General features: G+C 35.0%; 1 protein-coding gene across 8 annotated transcripts in view; it reads right to left on the minus strand.

Moving 5' to 3' along the window:
* Nucleotides 1-16,947, minus strand: part of LOC145984152 (uncharacterized) — a 233,421-nt gene that overhangs the window by 30,010 nt on the left and 186,464 nt on the right. For 7 of the 8 annotated variants that reach the window (XM_083117627.1, XM_083117624.1, XM_083117621.1 and 4 more), the window contains 2 exons: nucleotides 12,128-12,265; nucleotides 8,568-8,728 (listed from right to left, as the gene is read on the minus strand). In XM_083117627.1, coding sequence (XP_082973753.1) covers nucleotides 8,568-8,728; nucleotides 12,128-12,265 — 299 coding nt within the window. The remainder of the gene's footprint in view (nucleotides 1-8,567; nucleotides 8,729-12,127; nucleotides 12,266-16,947) is intronic. The other variant, XM_083117626.1, reaches the window with a different exon arrangement.

The raw sequence follows: 16,947 nt of genomic DNA on the forward strand, positions 1-16,947 counted from the left end.
CTATAGAGGACAACTAAAGACCGTGAATTTGTAAATTAACATAATAGCAAATGATGATATGCCCTTGATGTAATCAAACTTTCAATATGGTGGTGGCGCAATTTTTAGTATTGTACAGTCACGGATACTTCTGGGTTGTAACAATCCCATAGATTTTCAATGGAATCGTTACAACCCAGAAGTTACAAGCCTCGGACGATGAATCTACTAACAAATTCGAAAAGAAATTTAAAAAAATGATAGCACAAGCACTGTTCTTTGCGTGATTAGTGGATGAGTCACTGCTGAACGAAAGGAAAAGATCGTAAACTGATATCTTCGCTAGCCCTCTGCAAGGCTGCCTACAATGTAAACAACTAGGAAGAGTGGGAGAAGGCACTTGGAGGTGGGGGCAGTTCCACTGCATTTCGTAACAAAGAGAACACTGAATGGTTCTTCAGCTTTTTTTAAGAATTGGCTAGCAGCTGCCTGAGTAGTGATTATCACGTTTGACAATATTTTAATGCGCCCTCGGCAAACAAAACATGTAGCACTAAATTTGCTGCTTTGAGCGTTATCTACATTTGATGCAAACAGATCGCAAATTGAGTCTTTCCTTTTTCAGGGCAGATAACAATGCAAGTTGAGGAAGAAGTTACATTCGACTGCTCACTGCAACGGGAGGGGGGGATATATAAAACTGTTGAATTATAAACAGCTGACCCAGAACGAAACTCAGAGCTGAGAAATAAATGGAGGTGGGATAGTTTTATAGCCCACTCCGGTGCCATGAAAGGTACAGAAATTCCATCAGTTAATCCTGTAACAGACAACTCATCTACATATCACATCATTTGTACTGGATTATCTTCAGACTTTGCTGGTGCCAGTGTAACTGCTGTGAAGATCCTACGAGTTTATAGAGATTGTTCTCCTTTCCTTTCTTTCTATACAAACATGTTGCTCGGGAAGTAGAACTGTAAGAATTCTGCGGAAGATATTGGGGAGGGCCATAAAAAAACAACTTTTTTTGTGATAACCTTATGTTTTATTTCCTTCCAACAACATGATCTATGAGAGGGGCTTCTTTTTGTCATCCTACATGTAATGGGTTGTATAACTATACAGGATAAATGGTGCCAACATCTTACTACTGTTAGAATCTGTATCTGCGAGCTGCTGCACATACTCAAGTTTAAAACATCCATTATTGGTGTAATTTATACTCTTGATTTATGTATTTCCAACTGAAAAACAGACGCTAGTTTAAAAAATTTGGATAATTCAAACTTGACTTTTTTTGTGCCTTGAACATTGAAATAACAAAGTTTTCCACTATTTTTGACTTGATGTTCCTTTTCATTTAAAAAAAAATGTTTAAGTTTCCATCTTAACAATCTAACTAACAAATCAAAACTTCGCTTTCTCTAGGATACTACACATTATCAGCATTTTCCAGATTAACTTTCAAACGAAATCATTTTCAGAACAAGACATGAACAATTGCTTGATGTGCGTTTGCTCGCAGTAAAAACGTTCATCATGACCCAAAACAATATACAAATATTGCATACATGTTTCCCTTATATTCTGCCATGATATAGCTTTTTTCATGGTGAGATATTTCATTCTGAAACTTTGTGTACCTAGAAATCGATTCTGCTTGTCACACCTTAGTTACATTTGAGTTAGCCCCTCCCTCATGCTTTCCTCCTATTTATGTTTCCCGCATTTTACGTTTTTTATCTGAAAAATGTAAAATCGGGGTTTCACTGTAGTTGTTATTGATTTGTGTATTGTAGATGAAATATTACATTTGAGAAAATTTACTACAGTTTTGCAAAGTACGGATTTACAAAATGTTAATCTGTGTCTGAAGATTCTGCACCGCTTTCATTGGTTTCATTATCTGATGGCATGATGTGACAATTATGTGGTGAATATGGTACACTTCGCAACATCTTATTTGACCGCCCTGAAAAATTTCAAAGTCCGGAATTCGTAAATTTGGCACCATAGTGCTTCAGAACCAACTAAGAGTAGCCAACTTTGCAACATTTCTTCTTCCTGAATGAAAACGCTCTTGTGATTTTTTTTTCATTCTTTCACATTCCATAAAGTAAAGATACCCTAAAGCAGTAATAAAATATATGAGTAGACAAAAATTGTTAAGTGGAAATATGAATGTTGAAAATATTTCAAGATTCTTCCTGCTGAATTTGAAAATAGGGAAATTAATGTGCATTGTGAAACACTGAACAGGTTCTCATCCACCTGGAAAGAATTGCGGTCACATTTGAATGCAAGAAGGCAAATTTATGATGATTTTATGAGAAATCTTTAGTAAAGATACCTTGCACAACACCACACGATTTTGCAAAGTGTGTCTTTTCCTTGGTTCTTGGCGAAAAATGGTTCGAAACTCCGGCACACTGAGATTAACGTGCTTTACTGAGCTTTCTGTTAGCAAATCTCCTGGAGTTGTTGGTTAGATGACAGCACTTTCGTTTTTTTTCTGTTTTCGTCAAGATCGAAACATTGTAGGTTCAAATCCCACCCTTTCCTTATTATTTACCGAGTACGAAGTGTTCGAATAACGTAATATAATATTATATGATATTACTGTAAATATTTATGCGATGCATCCTCAGTGGCGGCGATTGGGTTTCAAAACTAATGGGGCAAGGTGGGGGGAGGGGGGAGGGCAAGGACAGTTTCTTTCCCTTGGTAGATAAGGTTTAGCATAGTGCGAGGGCAACTGCCCCTCCACACTCCATAATCGTCACCACTGTGCATGCCTCAAGTAATGCTTCTACTAATGTCTTTAATCTTTCAGTGATTGGCAGGATTTTAGGAAATACTTTTCCTTTCATTCAGCTGTTATAAGTTAACACATATTAAGAACTTACATGTCAACTTTCTGCATCCGGAAATGCTGGACATAAATCGCATAAATATCAACGGAAATATCCATGAAACGTAGATAAGCATTCTCGTCCAAAGCGGTTTACTTCCCGAAAAAGATTTTGCAAAGAAGTAAGTTTGAACCCATGACCTTCCATTCCATAAGCAAACGATCCCCCTACACCACACGGTTCACGTTATTTTATGCACTTGGTTCGGATACCACTTTAAACTGTAGGTCCAGTCCCGATTAGCCTTACTATGCCTAAAGTTGACTTAAAACACCAAATCAACCAATTCATCTTCTTTCAGAGTGGGCCTTCTATGATACTGTAATCGGCCAGCATTCGAAAATACAGTTCTGCTTCGCGTACACCAGAGTGTAATTGCATTTAATATTGTGACTAATTTTACTTTAAAACTACAGATTAAAGCGATAATAGTGTCCAGAAAAAGAACCTCAAAGTAGATCTTCACACAAAGTATTTTAATCCATTGCCAAACATTTCAGTTAAGAATCATATTATGCTTTTCCATTGACCGTATTTTCGATTCATGGTGAATTTGCTAAAAGGACCATGTCAAGACATCTAAATATGTAAGTTTTACTAGTAAATGCTTTTAAAATGCACGAAACAACAGGGGAGGAGAAAAATAAACCTAAAAAATAAGTGAAAATGCAACAAAAACTGTTAAAAATACTGACAAATAAACTAAAAGCCAAAAAAGGCCGAAAAATGCAAAAACAAAATGTAAAATAGAAAGTGTTTTCCGGCTCTAACTGAAGGGAAACTGACATGATATCAGGTTTAGCATTGTTTTTAAGGGTCAGAAAAAAAGTTGATTTTTCATCAACTTCTGGACCCTAATTAGTAATTATGACCATTGAAAAAGTTGGAGGTAGCTTACTTAAAATTCTCTTGCTGAGGGATCGTATCGTCCCATATCTCCACTTGATAATACAGAAAAAATCAAGTTCATATTTCGAAAATGACTTGGAGTTTTCCACCACGAAAAATATGTTTTTCATAATTTGAAGTTCGTTAGTATTATCTTTCAAGGTTTCCATTGTTTTAATTTCAAACATGTTTTATATTTCATACGTTGAATATCCATTTCCTCTCTCTTTTCATACAGTCTTTGGAAAAAAGCTGAAGTTTCTTGTCAAACGGGGTCTGGTTCAAATGACTCCTTTTCACTCTCCCGTGCCTACTTTAAACAAACAACAACATAATTTGTAACTAAACGATTGCTTGTTCAAAACACGGAATTTTTACACAATGTACAAATTGCCAATAGATATGTTCATAATTTTTCCCTTTCAGCGATTCTCGATTTTATCTGAATTCGTTTCCTCATGAAAATTGCCATGGGGAAATTATAGATATGACATTATGTGTGAATTGGTTTCTTCAAACTGGTAGCAAATTTTAACATGAGCTATCTGGAGAAGAGGTAGCTTGCTTCATATTCACGAGGGAGGTCGTAGGTTCGATTCTCCACCTAGGCAGGCTTTTTTTCAGGAGTTTATCGTTGGATGTAAAGTTTATCCACCGTGCTAAGAAGTTAACATTGGTCTCTGTATTTCACGAAGGGAAAGGAAATAGTAAGAGGAAGTTATTTCGATGATAGGAGGAAGTCACATGCCACGTGGAATGCGCAGAATCAAGTTACATGGAGGTAAGTCTGTAATGGTGGTTTCGAATATTGCAAAGTTAGTGCGGAAAGTTTGTTATATCTGATACTCGTACTTTCTGTTCAAAGAAGACAAACATTTTAGATACAAAGCAATGAGGAATTAACGATCATTATGAGGTTTTGAATTTTTTGTTTGTCACTCACTATATAAATACTTATTAGTAGTTTCTTACCGAATCGGCCTTCGTCGCAATAACAAATTAGTTATATTAATTAGCGATTTACTATTAGTTTTAGACGAATGGTAAGATGGTGGTGAGGGGATTGAAAACAGTCATTACGAAGGAACGGACATAAAATTACCAATCTTAGCAATCTGAACTCATTAAACGCTCTAATTCGTTACAGTACTGCACTACATCACTACTTAACATAACTGTATATCTTTTTTTAGTATATCGAAATCAAATAATTAATATTTTAGGTGTCAGTGAAGAACAAACAATACATAACTTAACACTGTAACGACGGACGGGTCTTTTAGGCCCGGTTTCAATTTTTATACCTGTTTAATTTTTTAATGCTGCAAATGAATGTGTTCTCCTTCCGTGACTTTTCGTCAATTTCGAAGGCCTTTGAAATCATTTATTGTAATCTTTGATTATTTTTTAAGTTTGGTCAGAAAATGTATTACTCGCGTTGCGGACGGACGGGTCCTTTAGGCCCGATTTTAATTTTTAAATATATAGGCCTATTTATTTCTACTGCAGAAATATCCCTCTTCGCCTCTATGACTTTTCAAGGATAGTCACAGAGATAGCGTATTCCTGGACCCCGTGGCTGAGTGGTTAGCACATAGCACAGCCACGTCAATGGTCCTGGGTTTGAATCCCCCTTGGGCAAGATTCTTTGTAAATGTCCATTCATCAATTTTCATCATTTCATCACTGATCTCCATCTTCGCAAATTGGCCACGAGGCACAAACCGCGAAGTTAAATAAAACAAATCAATCAATTGAAATCGTATACAGTACCCTTTGCCTGTTCAGTTTACCCAGGAAAAACAAATATCCTAAGTTGCAGACGGATACTGCAAAAAAGGATTTGTTTGTTTGTCGACAATAGCCTGCATAACCATTGTTGGTTATTTGAGTTTGTTGGTTTCAAAGCACAAGTGCCGCAATTTTCCGGAACTTTCTGAACGAATCTGCATGCACACTTTGTTTGGTTCAGAGCATCTGTGTAGTTTGAACGACGAATTTGTTCGTTCCACGAGTTCTTGTGCATAATTGAAGAAATAAAATGGCTCGCATACCAAATGCACGAAAGCTTAGGTCTCTCGTCTAGTCTCCAGATAAGCTCTAACCTATAAGAGATGTTTACCTCTGAGACGTGTACATTCCTGATTGCATTATGACTGTATACGAACAACTGGTCAATTTTAGAGGGCGATGGCCTTTTAGACAGTGCATTCCGTCGAAATCTGGTAAATACGGGATCAAGCTGTGGCTGATTTGTGATTCTCAAACAGCTTATGTTTTGAAGGCTCAAATCTACAAAGGAAAGAAAGCTGGAGTTACTAGGGAGAAGAATCAAGTAGAGAGAGTAGTGAAGGACTTAGTGAAGGAAATCGAAGGTAGTGGAAGAAACATCACGTGCCATGATTTCTTCACGAGTGTATCTCTTGCAAGGGATCTACTTGACAAAAAACTTACTCAGGTCGGCACAATGCGAAAGAACAAAGGAGAACTGCCGCCAGAGTTTACTGCCACAAAACAGCGAGTGTGTTGCTCCACTTTGTTTGGATTTCAAGATAATCTAATGATAGCATCATATTGCCCCAAGAAGAACAAGGTGGTGATTCAACTTTCTATGTTCCATGAACAGCCGTAAAACGACGGTCCATAGCACAGCTAAAATAACACAAAATGGTACGAAACTACAGTGTGAAACGAAAAGCTCGGAGAAGGCCATGGGTTATATTTCATGACATGATCGACTTTAGTGCACTAAATGCATTTGTTTTGTACCAAACAGTGCATCCGTATGAATTGGGAGATAAATCGGGTAGACGTAGAAGGTTCTTGCAGTACTTGGGAAAGGAGCTCAGTGACAAATTAGTAATGGATGAGCTAGCCAATGGGTGTTCAAATGAAGAGCAAGGTGTACAGAAGCAATCCAGAAGGAGGTGTCATATTTGTCCATCAAAACTCGATCGGAAAACAAGAACAGTGTGCTCGAAATGTATACAAGCGTTTGTACTCAGCATTTACGTGTTCTATGTAACACGTAAATCGATGTTGTAAGTTATTTTTAACAAAAATAGATAATAAAAATATGTAAATTATTAAAAATCATTAATGATAACTGGACGTATGATAAAAATGTTTCAAATGTAAAAAAACTATTATACTCAAAACTCAAGGGTTTCTTTATAACATATGTTATTCAATGTTTAAAGTTCTTTTGTGACACATGTTACATATTAGAAACATGTAAATGGTTAAATGTCATTAATAAATAACCTGAAACATTATTTTCAGTCATTGACATATATTAGAAAATTTGAACGCCTGAAAAAAAGTATAATATTTCCCCGGGTCCAATAGATCCGATCCGACAATAACGTATAGTCATTGTAGCCATCGTTACAGTGTTAAATAACATTACATTTTGAATCCTGAATACATATATGTGATTTGTGAATTAATCATGATGTGTGTGTTAACACAACATATGAACAATAACTAAAAAGAAAAGTTTTAACTTTAAATCCTGGAAATCTCCAACTTCTAAGGTGAAGTGTGCATCGGATTCATTTTATAAATATTCTAATATCAACGGTATCTGTTCAGCAAACAAAAAAAAATAAAGAGGAGAGGGTGGGATTTGAACCGGCGAGCTTTCACGCTTGACGAAAAATAAGGAGAGTATCGCCTAACCAACTGCTCTACGTTAACTTAATGACGTAATACCCTTAAAAACATGTTGACGTTTATGAAGACTCCCACCTTCCTGTGTTTCAAGCACATTTTCTCGACAAGTCGTGTAAATCACATGTTTTTGAGAAATGTTCGATATTATGCAAGGTATTGTAAATAAAATGTCACATAAACTCCTCACAAATTTGCTTCTTTCTGCACAAACTTGATGGCAATTTCCTTCAGGTGGAGAAATATTCTATTCAGTGTTTCAAACTCCCAAAATTTCATGTCGAGCAAGCAGAATCGTAAATATCCCTCAAGGTTCTTTTTCCAATTTATTATTTCTGTTTGACTGTGTATTATAATAGCGGTTTATAGTTCATGGAAAGTGTTAAATTGAAAACCTCTCACCACAGCGTTTTTCGTCTAGTGGAAGGACCTACTCAAAGTTGGCTACACTCACTTGGAGCCAAAGTGCAATGTTGCTAAGTTTACGATTTCGGGACTTAGAATTCTTTTGGGGTGGTCAAATAAGATGTTGCGAAGTGTACATGGATAAAATCATACTTAATTGACTGAATTACTGCAGTTAAATCAAGCTGAAAAAAAAAGACAACAGAAATGCAGTGTATTTTCAAGAAATGGTGCATTAATTGCTGCCGTGTGCTAACACATGGTCGGGGCAAATTTTGGCAATCAGACCTTTGTTCCACATTCCCTCTGAATCCTTAATTGTCGGACATTGCTTAAAATGTTGCTTTTTACTCATTATTGCTTGTAGAATTTCAATTTTCCAAAAAAAAAAAATAGCCACTTTTATAAATCTATCTCATAATAATATGGCAGTAATGAAGGCAAACAAAAAGAATATAAGGACTTTTTCAAACTTTGCTTGTTAACAGTAGCAAAAATGGATATATTGTTTTGTAATTTAAGTATGTCATACCTTCATATGAATACTAAAGATAAAAAAAAAGACAGAAATGGTGCAATAATTGCTGCCATGCACTGCTGGTCGAAATATCAACCTTCTGCCCTAAATGGGTACACAAGTGGTAGTCGAAATATTGACCATTCAGACGCTAAAGGTTAAAAAATGTATTGTAGTTTCATGGTACTTACTTTCAGCATTATCTTCCAAATTATTTTGTGGTGTCCTGTTGTTGTCTCCACACACAGAGCTAAAAATCTCTAGTTCTTCCTTCTCTGTTGCTCCAGGGTTTCCATCTTCTGTAGTGTTTTGGGCATCTGCCCAAAAGTGCAAATTTGGGTTCCTTGGATTACTGAAAACAGTACAAATATGTTAACAACATGGAACAGAATTTGTTACAAGTGCATGCTGCTCTTGTTCTCTACTAATTAAATAATGTTAAGGAGTATTTAAATATTTCAAAGCCACAAATACAATTTATGCCAACATTTTCACTAGATGTGAATATTGACATTGTAAGAAGGAAAAAAAAAAAAAAAAAAAAAAAAAAAAAAAAAAAAAAAAAAAAAAAAAAGGTACATTTTCCCCACAATTAAAATTTTAAAGTATGTATTATTTTAACTCATTAATGAAACAACTGATGGTACAACAACTCCATACTATTTTTCCTATGTATGTTACAAAAGTATAGTTGAAAAATCAATGATATAATTCAAAAGTTGCCTTCATGAAAAAGGAAATTTTTGACGCAACAAGTGAAAAAAGGATCCCCCCTCTCCTCATCGAAAAATCACTGTACTGGTATGTGATTATTTTTGTTTAATAATAGAGTGTGCCACTGTATTTGAATGCGAGTGTACTACAAGTGATTCAAAATGGCACAACCTTAACTATGGTTGCTAACAACATGAAAACCAGAGGAGAGATTCAAATAAATATTGGTATGGTGTCTTTCGCAAATACCATAGATATTTCCTTCCACTTACCTGAATTTAAACTCTTTTTATCCCAGAAAGTTTAGGTTAATATTGAAAGTACTGGTCACCCAAATAATAAATGAACTTTTCCCAAACAATTAGCTTCATAAATACAACAGAAAAACTGAACATAAACTAAATGAAAATCAAAAATATTGCCAAGTGGCATGTTCCTTTTTACATAACGGTTAATAGAAGATCCTGTGGCAATCAGCTCCAGTTATTTTATAAATTTCATTGTTGATTTTAATATTGCAGAGTTGGACTCCATGAAACACTGCTGAGCGTTCTATGAGCCAAAGTGAGTTCTTCATTAAGTTGTGAAAATTTTCTTCAAAAATTATAATTTCAATGTGCTAGGAAATTTTGATAAAGTTGTACACTCTGAAGCCTTTGTTTTATTATTTGGTACATAATATGATATTTGTTAAATATTTTCAAAATATTTGTATGTATGAGGAATATTTATTAAAAAGAACTAAGGAAAACATATTTCAAGTGACTTATTGCTATTTGTTTGTTTGAATTGGTGTTTTAAGTCCACATTATGCACAGAAAGGGTAATCAGGACTAGAACTAGTTTCAAGTGGCATCTAAACTACCGTGCCATGTGCCTCCACTGGGTATCAAACCCGGGATCCTTTGATTACAAGGTGACAACATTACCACTACGTCATCAGAGAGGTGCTTATTGCTATTAAACTGGTTTGAATTTTAGTTATGGATGCTTTTGCAAGACAGAATCATCTGAAACTAGATGGACAAATATCTATACAAAAACATGTAGAGGGAAATGGTGAAACTTCATTTTATCATTTCAGTTAAGAGTCACGTGCCCGAGCTTAAGTCATTAGCAAAGATGGTGCTGAACATGCACTTACTATCAAGAGAATAAGAACATCTTTTCTCAAAATAATGAAAAATGAAACGATAAAAGCATTTTAATAAAGAATATCTCCCATCAAGAAGCTTTGAGGAAAAAAGTTGAATTAATTTTAATTCCCAAATCCTTGCAAGTACAAAATAAACTTGATGTTCCATGATTTCTCCAAGCAGCACTTCACAATGATATAATTATTCCTGTAGTTGCAATTCCAAAATCAAATTAAATTGTTGCCTTACAATCATTCACATGCATCTTCTAAAAAAATCATGTTTTCGGTTTAATAATACACTGCACTTTGCTTATGCTAGAGATGGATACACAAGTTTTATAAATACCATAAAATACCAACATTGCACACTGATAAGGTACCAATCATACATATAGTGTTAAACAATTAATACGAAACTTAAAAGAAAATTACACCATTAATCAATGAATGCTAACACAAAGAAATTTACATATTTATTAATATAATTAAAACTATATAAATTATAAATGAATCACTTTACAATTACTAATTTGCAGTGGTATCCATGTGAATATAATACATAATGAGGATGAGAATATCAAGCTTATTATCAGAGATTCCATTTTTCAGGTATAATTTGGTTGATTTCAGATTTAACATCAAGGAAGGGATCTCTGTTTCATTGTACTATGTTGCATTTGAACCAGCAGGCTTTCCTTCAATTCCTTCTGCCTTTATAATTTCCTGCACAAACATCTTTATGAATTATCATAAAGCATTCCTGACCACAAATAATGAAGAGCTTCTTTAAAGCTTTCGACTATGAGAGTTCTTGATATTTTGGGTTTTAACACAGTGAACAGGCAATCTAATCTATACATTTTGTGGTGGGTGAGAATCCCAGTGTTTGGTGCATAGTTGAGTGCAGAATATTCTCTGCAGTAGGTATGGATGGTATCTCCCAATTGGCCACTGTGCTGGTTATATGTTTACTCTCAACTATTCCAGCTGCATAGCTGGATGAGAAGTTTAGTAATAACCACAGATAATTCCTTCCCTGTACGACAATTCAATCGGCTTTTATTCATCTGTAGGTCATGATTTGCAGTCTTGTCTTGCTTCATTCATTTCTCAATCTACACCATTTGCACCAACTGTGACTGCCTGTCCTGCATGATCTATAATGGATATTTGCCACTTTCTTCTCTTGCTTATTCATGGGTGTAATGGGTTTCTTTGGCCTAAGCACCCAGATGTCAACCTCTCTTCCACGTAGTGCAATCTTGGATTCTTGTGGACTAATGAGGCTCTGGAGTTTGGACTCAGCTAGTATATCCTCTGTTGGGGGTTTGTGATTGTCCTTTCATCAATTTCATCCCCATCTTTGCAATTAGCTAAAAGTGGCAGACACGCTAAATAAAATAAAACAAACCAATCAATGTCTTGCTTAATTACTTCAATACTGCCTGCAAGAACTTCTGTCCCAAGCCTTCTTTCAGTTTCACCAGTCACAAGAAATATTAAATTGTCCTCTTCCCTTGACGTCTTTTCTGCTTTTTCACCAATTGTCTTAAAACACATATAAATTGAATTTTTTAAAAATTGTAACATATCAACATAGCATTAATGGTTAATTAAATGATTGTATCTCAAGTGTAAGGCTTGCTTGCCATAATCATCACCATTCCAAAAATCAATTAAATAAATATATTTAAAAAAAAAACATCTTCCATCATGTGCAGGAACAATTATGAAAAAAATCAGACTTACTTTGTACCCAGAAAGGCTTGGAATTGAGTTTTTAAATTGTTTCATGCTGTCTTATAATTTTCTGGCCTCAAGGTAAGTCAGATTTTATCATGAATAAAAGAATGTGTGCCCAAAGGTATTTAGTAAAAAAAAAATAATAATAATTCTTACGCAGCTAGGTGTATATTATACCACAGGCTTCTTATGACATATTTAAGTTCCAGAAGGGAACCTGTTAATTCATGTGACTTCTTCAAAATGTCTTCTCTTCTCTGTTTCTTTGAAGCATCAGTGTCGCAAAATGATAAACTGCAATAAGAAAGTAAACATAGCTACTTCATATTGAAACAACTTACATCTAATGTAAACTGGAATTCTCCAGTTTCAAGGGGCTTCTGAGTAAAATGAAAACAATTACCATTTAGATTTAACAGTACCTAATTTCATGAAAGGGTATTGAAAGCAATTTGAAAGTGTACAAATATATCAGAATTATGTCAATAAATTAACTGAAGAGATTCTGCTGCAACACAGTTATTTATTATTAATTAAAAAACTGAAGTGATATTATAGATTCTGAAATAATTTGCAATGAATTGCATGCAAGAAGTAAAAATATAGAAATGTGCAGCTGTTTTATAAAGAATCAGGAGGGAAGCAACATGACTGCAATAAGTTGTGAAATAAAACATTTAATAGAATAGCAGGTTTAACATGCAGGCATTATGTGAGAAGGGCAAGTCACATGAAAACATTCCATACACTATTTACACAAGTAAGTGTGATAAAACTTTATAATTTTTTTTCGGCATAATTTCAATTTCAGTCAATAAAATTTAGTTCTTAACTTGGATATCCATTCACATAGGCACGGAAAATGCTGTCATAATGTAACACACAAACTCTGTCTCTGTGCAGCATACCATTCCTGCAGATTGTACTCACCTACCTGCCTTGAAGGCATTATTATAAAACAACAGCAGTAACAAGTTACATTGAATGTTAATATTTTTTTTTTGCAATAGTAATTTTCACTTTCCACACATACGTAGGGTGAGAATCTGAAAGTCACATCTAGAATGATTGAGGGTGAATTCCAATAGGTTTTGCCAATAGCAATGCCAACATTCTTAATGATACTTGAAAATAGCAACAATTTTAAAAGTTGAGAATATTTATAAATTTTGGTGTACAAACTTTCCATTGGAACTAAATCATATCAATCTATCCAAGTTTGGCTTTAAAATATTCATAATTTCACATTACATCATCACATAATTTCAAAATACATTTGTTCCAACAATTGTGAAAATAATTTAAGAACTTTGCATTTACCATAATTTTAATAACTAAAATGATGTATTTTGCATAATTTTCATGAGATTTAGACTGCAGGACATTGTTGGAGACCCCAAAGATAGCTGGACCCTGGAAAAGCATTGGCTGGTATCAAATTATAGTTTCTGATGCTGATACATTGCTATTGGTATCACAACAGTCCTAGTTTCACCCTTCATCATCTGAAATGTTGATGACAGCATGTTTCTCATATGGTTTTCGGTGAAGCTAGCACCTTAAGACAGCTCCTGCTATGTAGAAATTATGGAACAGCAAGGATGGTTTCCATTTTGAAGCAATTTACTTCTGTGCTGTTCTCTGAATTTGTGTTGTTCTTTTAAGATTTTCATGTGACTTGTCCTTGTAAATGACAAATGAAGCTAAGAAAAGAAAGGCAATTTTTTGAAGATTAGGAAAACCACTATTGAGTTCATACTTGCAATTCTGTGTGCATACTACAACCAGGAAGAAGATTTAGGGTTATTACTTTTTTACAGGAAACACTAACTCTCCCTCTCTCTCACCCACTCACTCACTCTCTACCTCACACACACAAAGATAGATAAATATATATATATGTACAAAATTGAACCTCGAATCTTAATTTAAATAAATTTAAATGTGGAAAATTTTTGTACCACTTGGATCTATTGCAACCATGAAGATTGAATGTATAGAACAGGAAAGTGAAAATCTGGGTTCCAATGTATACATATATATTATTAAAATGTTAGTCCTCTGTTTCTAAAGATATTAGATATAAATTTGCATGATATGTAATGTTAGCTACTGTTATTTTACTTCAAATCAGGTTAATTTCTAGCACTTTGATCTGTTGGAAATTGTTGCCTCAATTGCACAAAGAATCAACTAACTGTCACATCTGTATGAACTGATATAACATGCATACAGTATCTAGAAGTTAAAATTATGGTGAAATCAGATATTAGCTTGGTAGCTCAGTAAGGCACTGGTTGAGCCACAGTTTTCTATCTTTGATCAGCTATTTCAACCAACTAAAGTGGGTTGGTAGTTATTTCTATTGGTAAAGATGGAAAAGATTGGATGGATCTTGTCCAGGATAGGGACAGATGGAAGGTTTGTGTTGTTGTAGCCAGGCAAGTATCTAGAAATAGGTTTCGAGGGGGGGGGGGATGTCCGAACCAAGTGTCTCAGGAATAAAAATAACCGGCTGGTTCAAATCCGGGGACTTTTCTAACGTTGGAAGCGGCCCCAGCGCCCACCCAGTGTCGAATAACATGGGTACCTGGGGTAAACCCTGGGGGGTAAAGGCGGTCAGGGGCATGATGCTGATCACATCACCCCCACTTACGACCGGATCAAGAAAATGTGGGGCGTTACCCCCACACCCCCTATATGCCTTCATGGCGTGGTGCTATGCACAGGGGAGAACTTTATCTTTTTACCCCGTGTGGTAGTCTTCTCTTCTTCTTCTTCTCCTATGGCACTGCAGCCCGATATTGAGCCCTGGCCTCCATAATAGAGCCCCTCCATGCTTCTCTGTCCAAGCTTTCCTCCTCCAATTTCTCATTCCTTCCACATCTTCCTCCACCGTCTCCATCCATCTTCTCCTGGGTTTCCCTACAGATCTTCTACCTCCTATTGTACTATAAGCCACTATCTTGGGTATGCAATGTGCATCCATTCTTTGGACATGTCCTGCCCACTCTAGTCTTTTAAATTTAATAAAGTGGGATATTCGATGGTACAATTCATTGTTATATCTTAGTCTCCATTCATTCCTGTCTCTTACTGGTCCCCATATTCATCTCATAATTTTCCTTTCAAAAGCATCCAGGCCCATCTCGGATTTCTTATTGAATGTCCAGCTCTTGCTTCCATAGTACAATGTTGGTCTGATTATAGATTTATATAGTTTAACCTTAGTTACTCTGTGTACTTCCCTGGTTTTGAATATCGGCAATAGGGAAAAATAAACTTTTTTCCCTGATTTATTCTTCTTTTGATTTCATAGCTTTCATTTCCATCTCTATGTAGTTTTGCTCCCAAATATACAAAATCTTCAACTAGGTCAATATCATCATTACCTACTGATATTGTTTTTCTTGCATCATATGCCTTGGTCTTTCGACTCTAGATCATCACTTTGGTTTTATTTAAGTTTATTTGTAGGCCAACTGTTTTAGCTGCTTTTTTCAAATTGAGTATATGTATCTTCTGCTGCAGCCATTGTTCTTGAAATGATAATTACATCGTCTGCGTAAGCCATTATCTGAGTGGTCTTATATACTATAGTGTCATTTCTGTCTTATTATATATTCTAAAACCATATTGAAAAGTAAAGGAGCAAGTCTGTCACCTTGTTTCAATCCCTGGTTCACTAGTATGTTTTCTGTGAGTTCATTCTGTATTTTAATTTGGCTTTTGGTTCCTGTCATTGTCTGACTAATCAGTTTAATCAGTTTTACTGGTATTTTAAATGTCTGTGTGGCAGTAGGTGCACTCAATCCCTTCAAAAATTGCACCACTTAGCTAGGTAATTCAAAATAATTCTCGCACGACAAATACTGATGATGCAGCTCCGGTGTGACAGTAGATACACACTCAATCTCCTGTCAGAACCCCGACACTTTGCTCTGTGGTGCAAATTGTTCTGATAAAAGTTAAAAAGTCGTGGGAAATATGTATGTGATTTAATGTGTATTTCAGAATTTTTCCATGTATATAATGCATTATAGATTTCTCTTGGATAAAATGTTGGAAAACTTGCACATTCTATGCACACAAATATGGCACATTTTGTTTCTATAAGCCAAAAAAAATACAAGAATGTTAGATTTCATGGTTATTTTTTGTTGTTAAGTACATTTTTTAAAATTTGTGAAAAATGCCAAAAATTCTCATTTTATGCCATATTCGCATTATTTTGCTATTTTAAATGGGTGAAAAATGTGTCCAGACATCTCTGCACATTCATAAACACTACTTTGCAGCAATTAACATTGTACACTGTTAGCGCGTTTGCGAAAATCAAGGTCCCTGCTAATTGGAACTTACTTTCTGGATGCCACTCATATAAATCAGTAGATTAAATGTGAAAATTTAGGGTTGGCAGAGAAACATCAATAACTGAAGAAAGTTATATGCTTTTAGGACTGAAGGATTTGTGTAATTATAATATTAAAATATTTACGTATCTATTATTAGTATTTTATTTCATAACACTGCACATTAACTTCGCAGTGACAAATTAATATCCATCTCTCATGAGCATGCACTTGTCAAATTTTTATAACGTTTACAAACACAGATTTCGGTTTCACTTTTTTGTGATACTATTCAACATATATTGTGATTTGTTGGATTCATCTTGATATCAAAGAATAGTTCAATGTCATTGTAAATTGCAACTTGTGCAAAACCAGTATTACGCCAAGGGGAAGAAATAAAACCTTCCTTCGGATTGCTACATTCAATAAGGTTAAGTGAGCCAAGAAGAGTAATAAAATTCCAGCAACATATTTGCCGTGGTGCAGCAGACTAAGGTTCCAATTATGCATGCGATTTTTGTTGGATGTTCCATCCACCAAATGTCGTAAACGACAACAAATGTCCTACTGGAACATCCAAGAAACATAGGATTCATAAGAGTGCAATGCATGCAATTTTTT

Source organism: Lepisma saccharinum, chromosome 2 (genome assembly GCF_977018435.1).
Source record: "Lepisma saccharinum chromosome 2, izLepSacc3.1, whole genome shotgun sequence".
Taxonomy (NCBI): Eukaryota; Metazoa; Arthropoda; class Insecta; order Zygentoma; family Lepismatidae; genus Lepisma; species Lepisma saccharinum.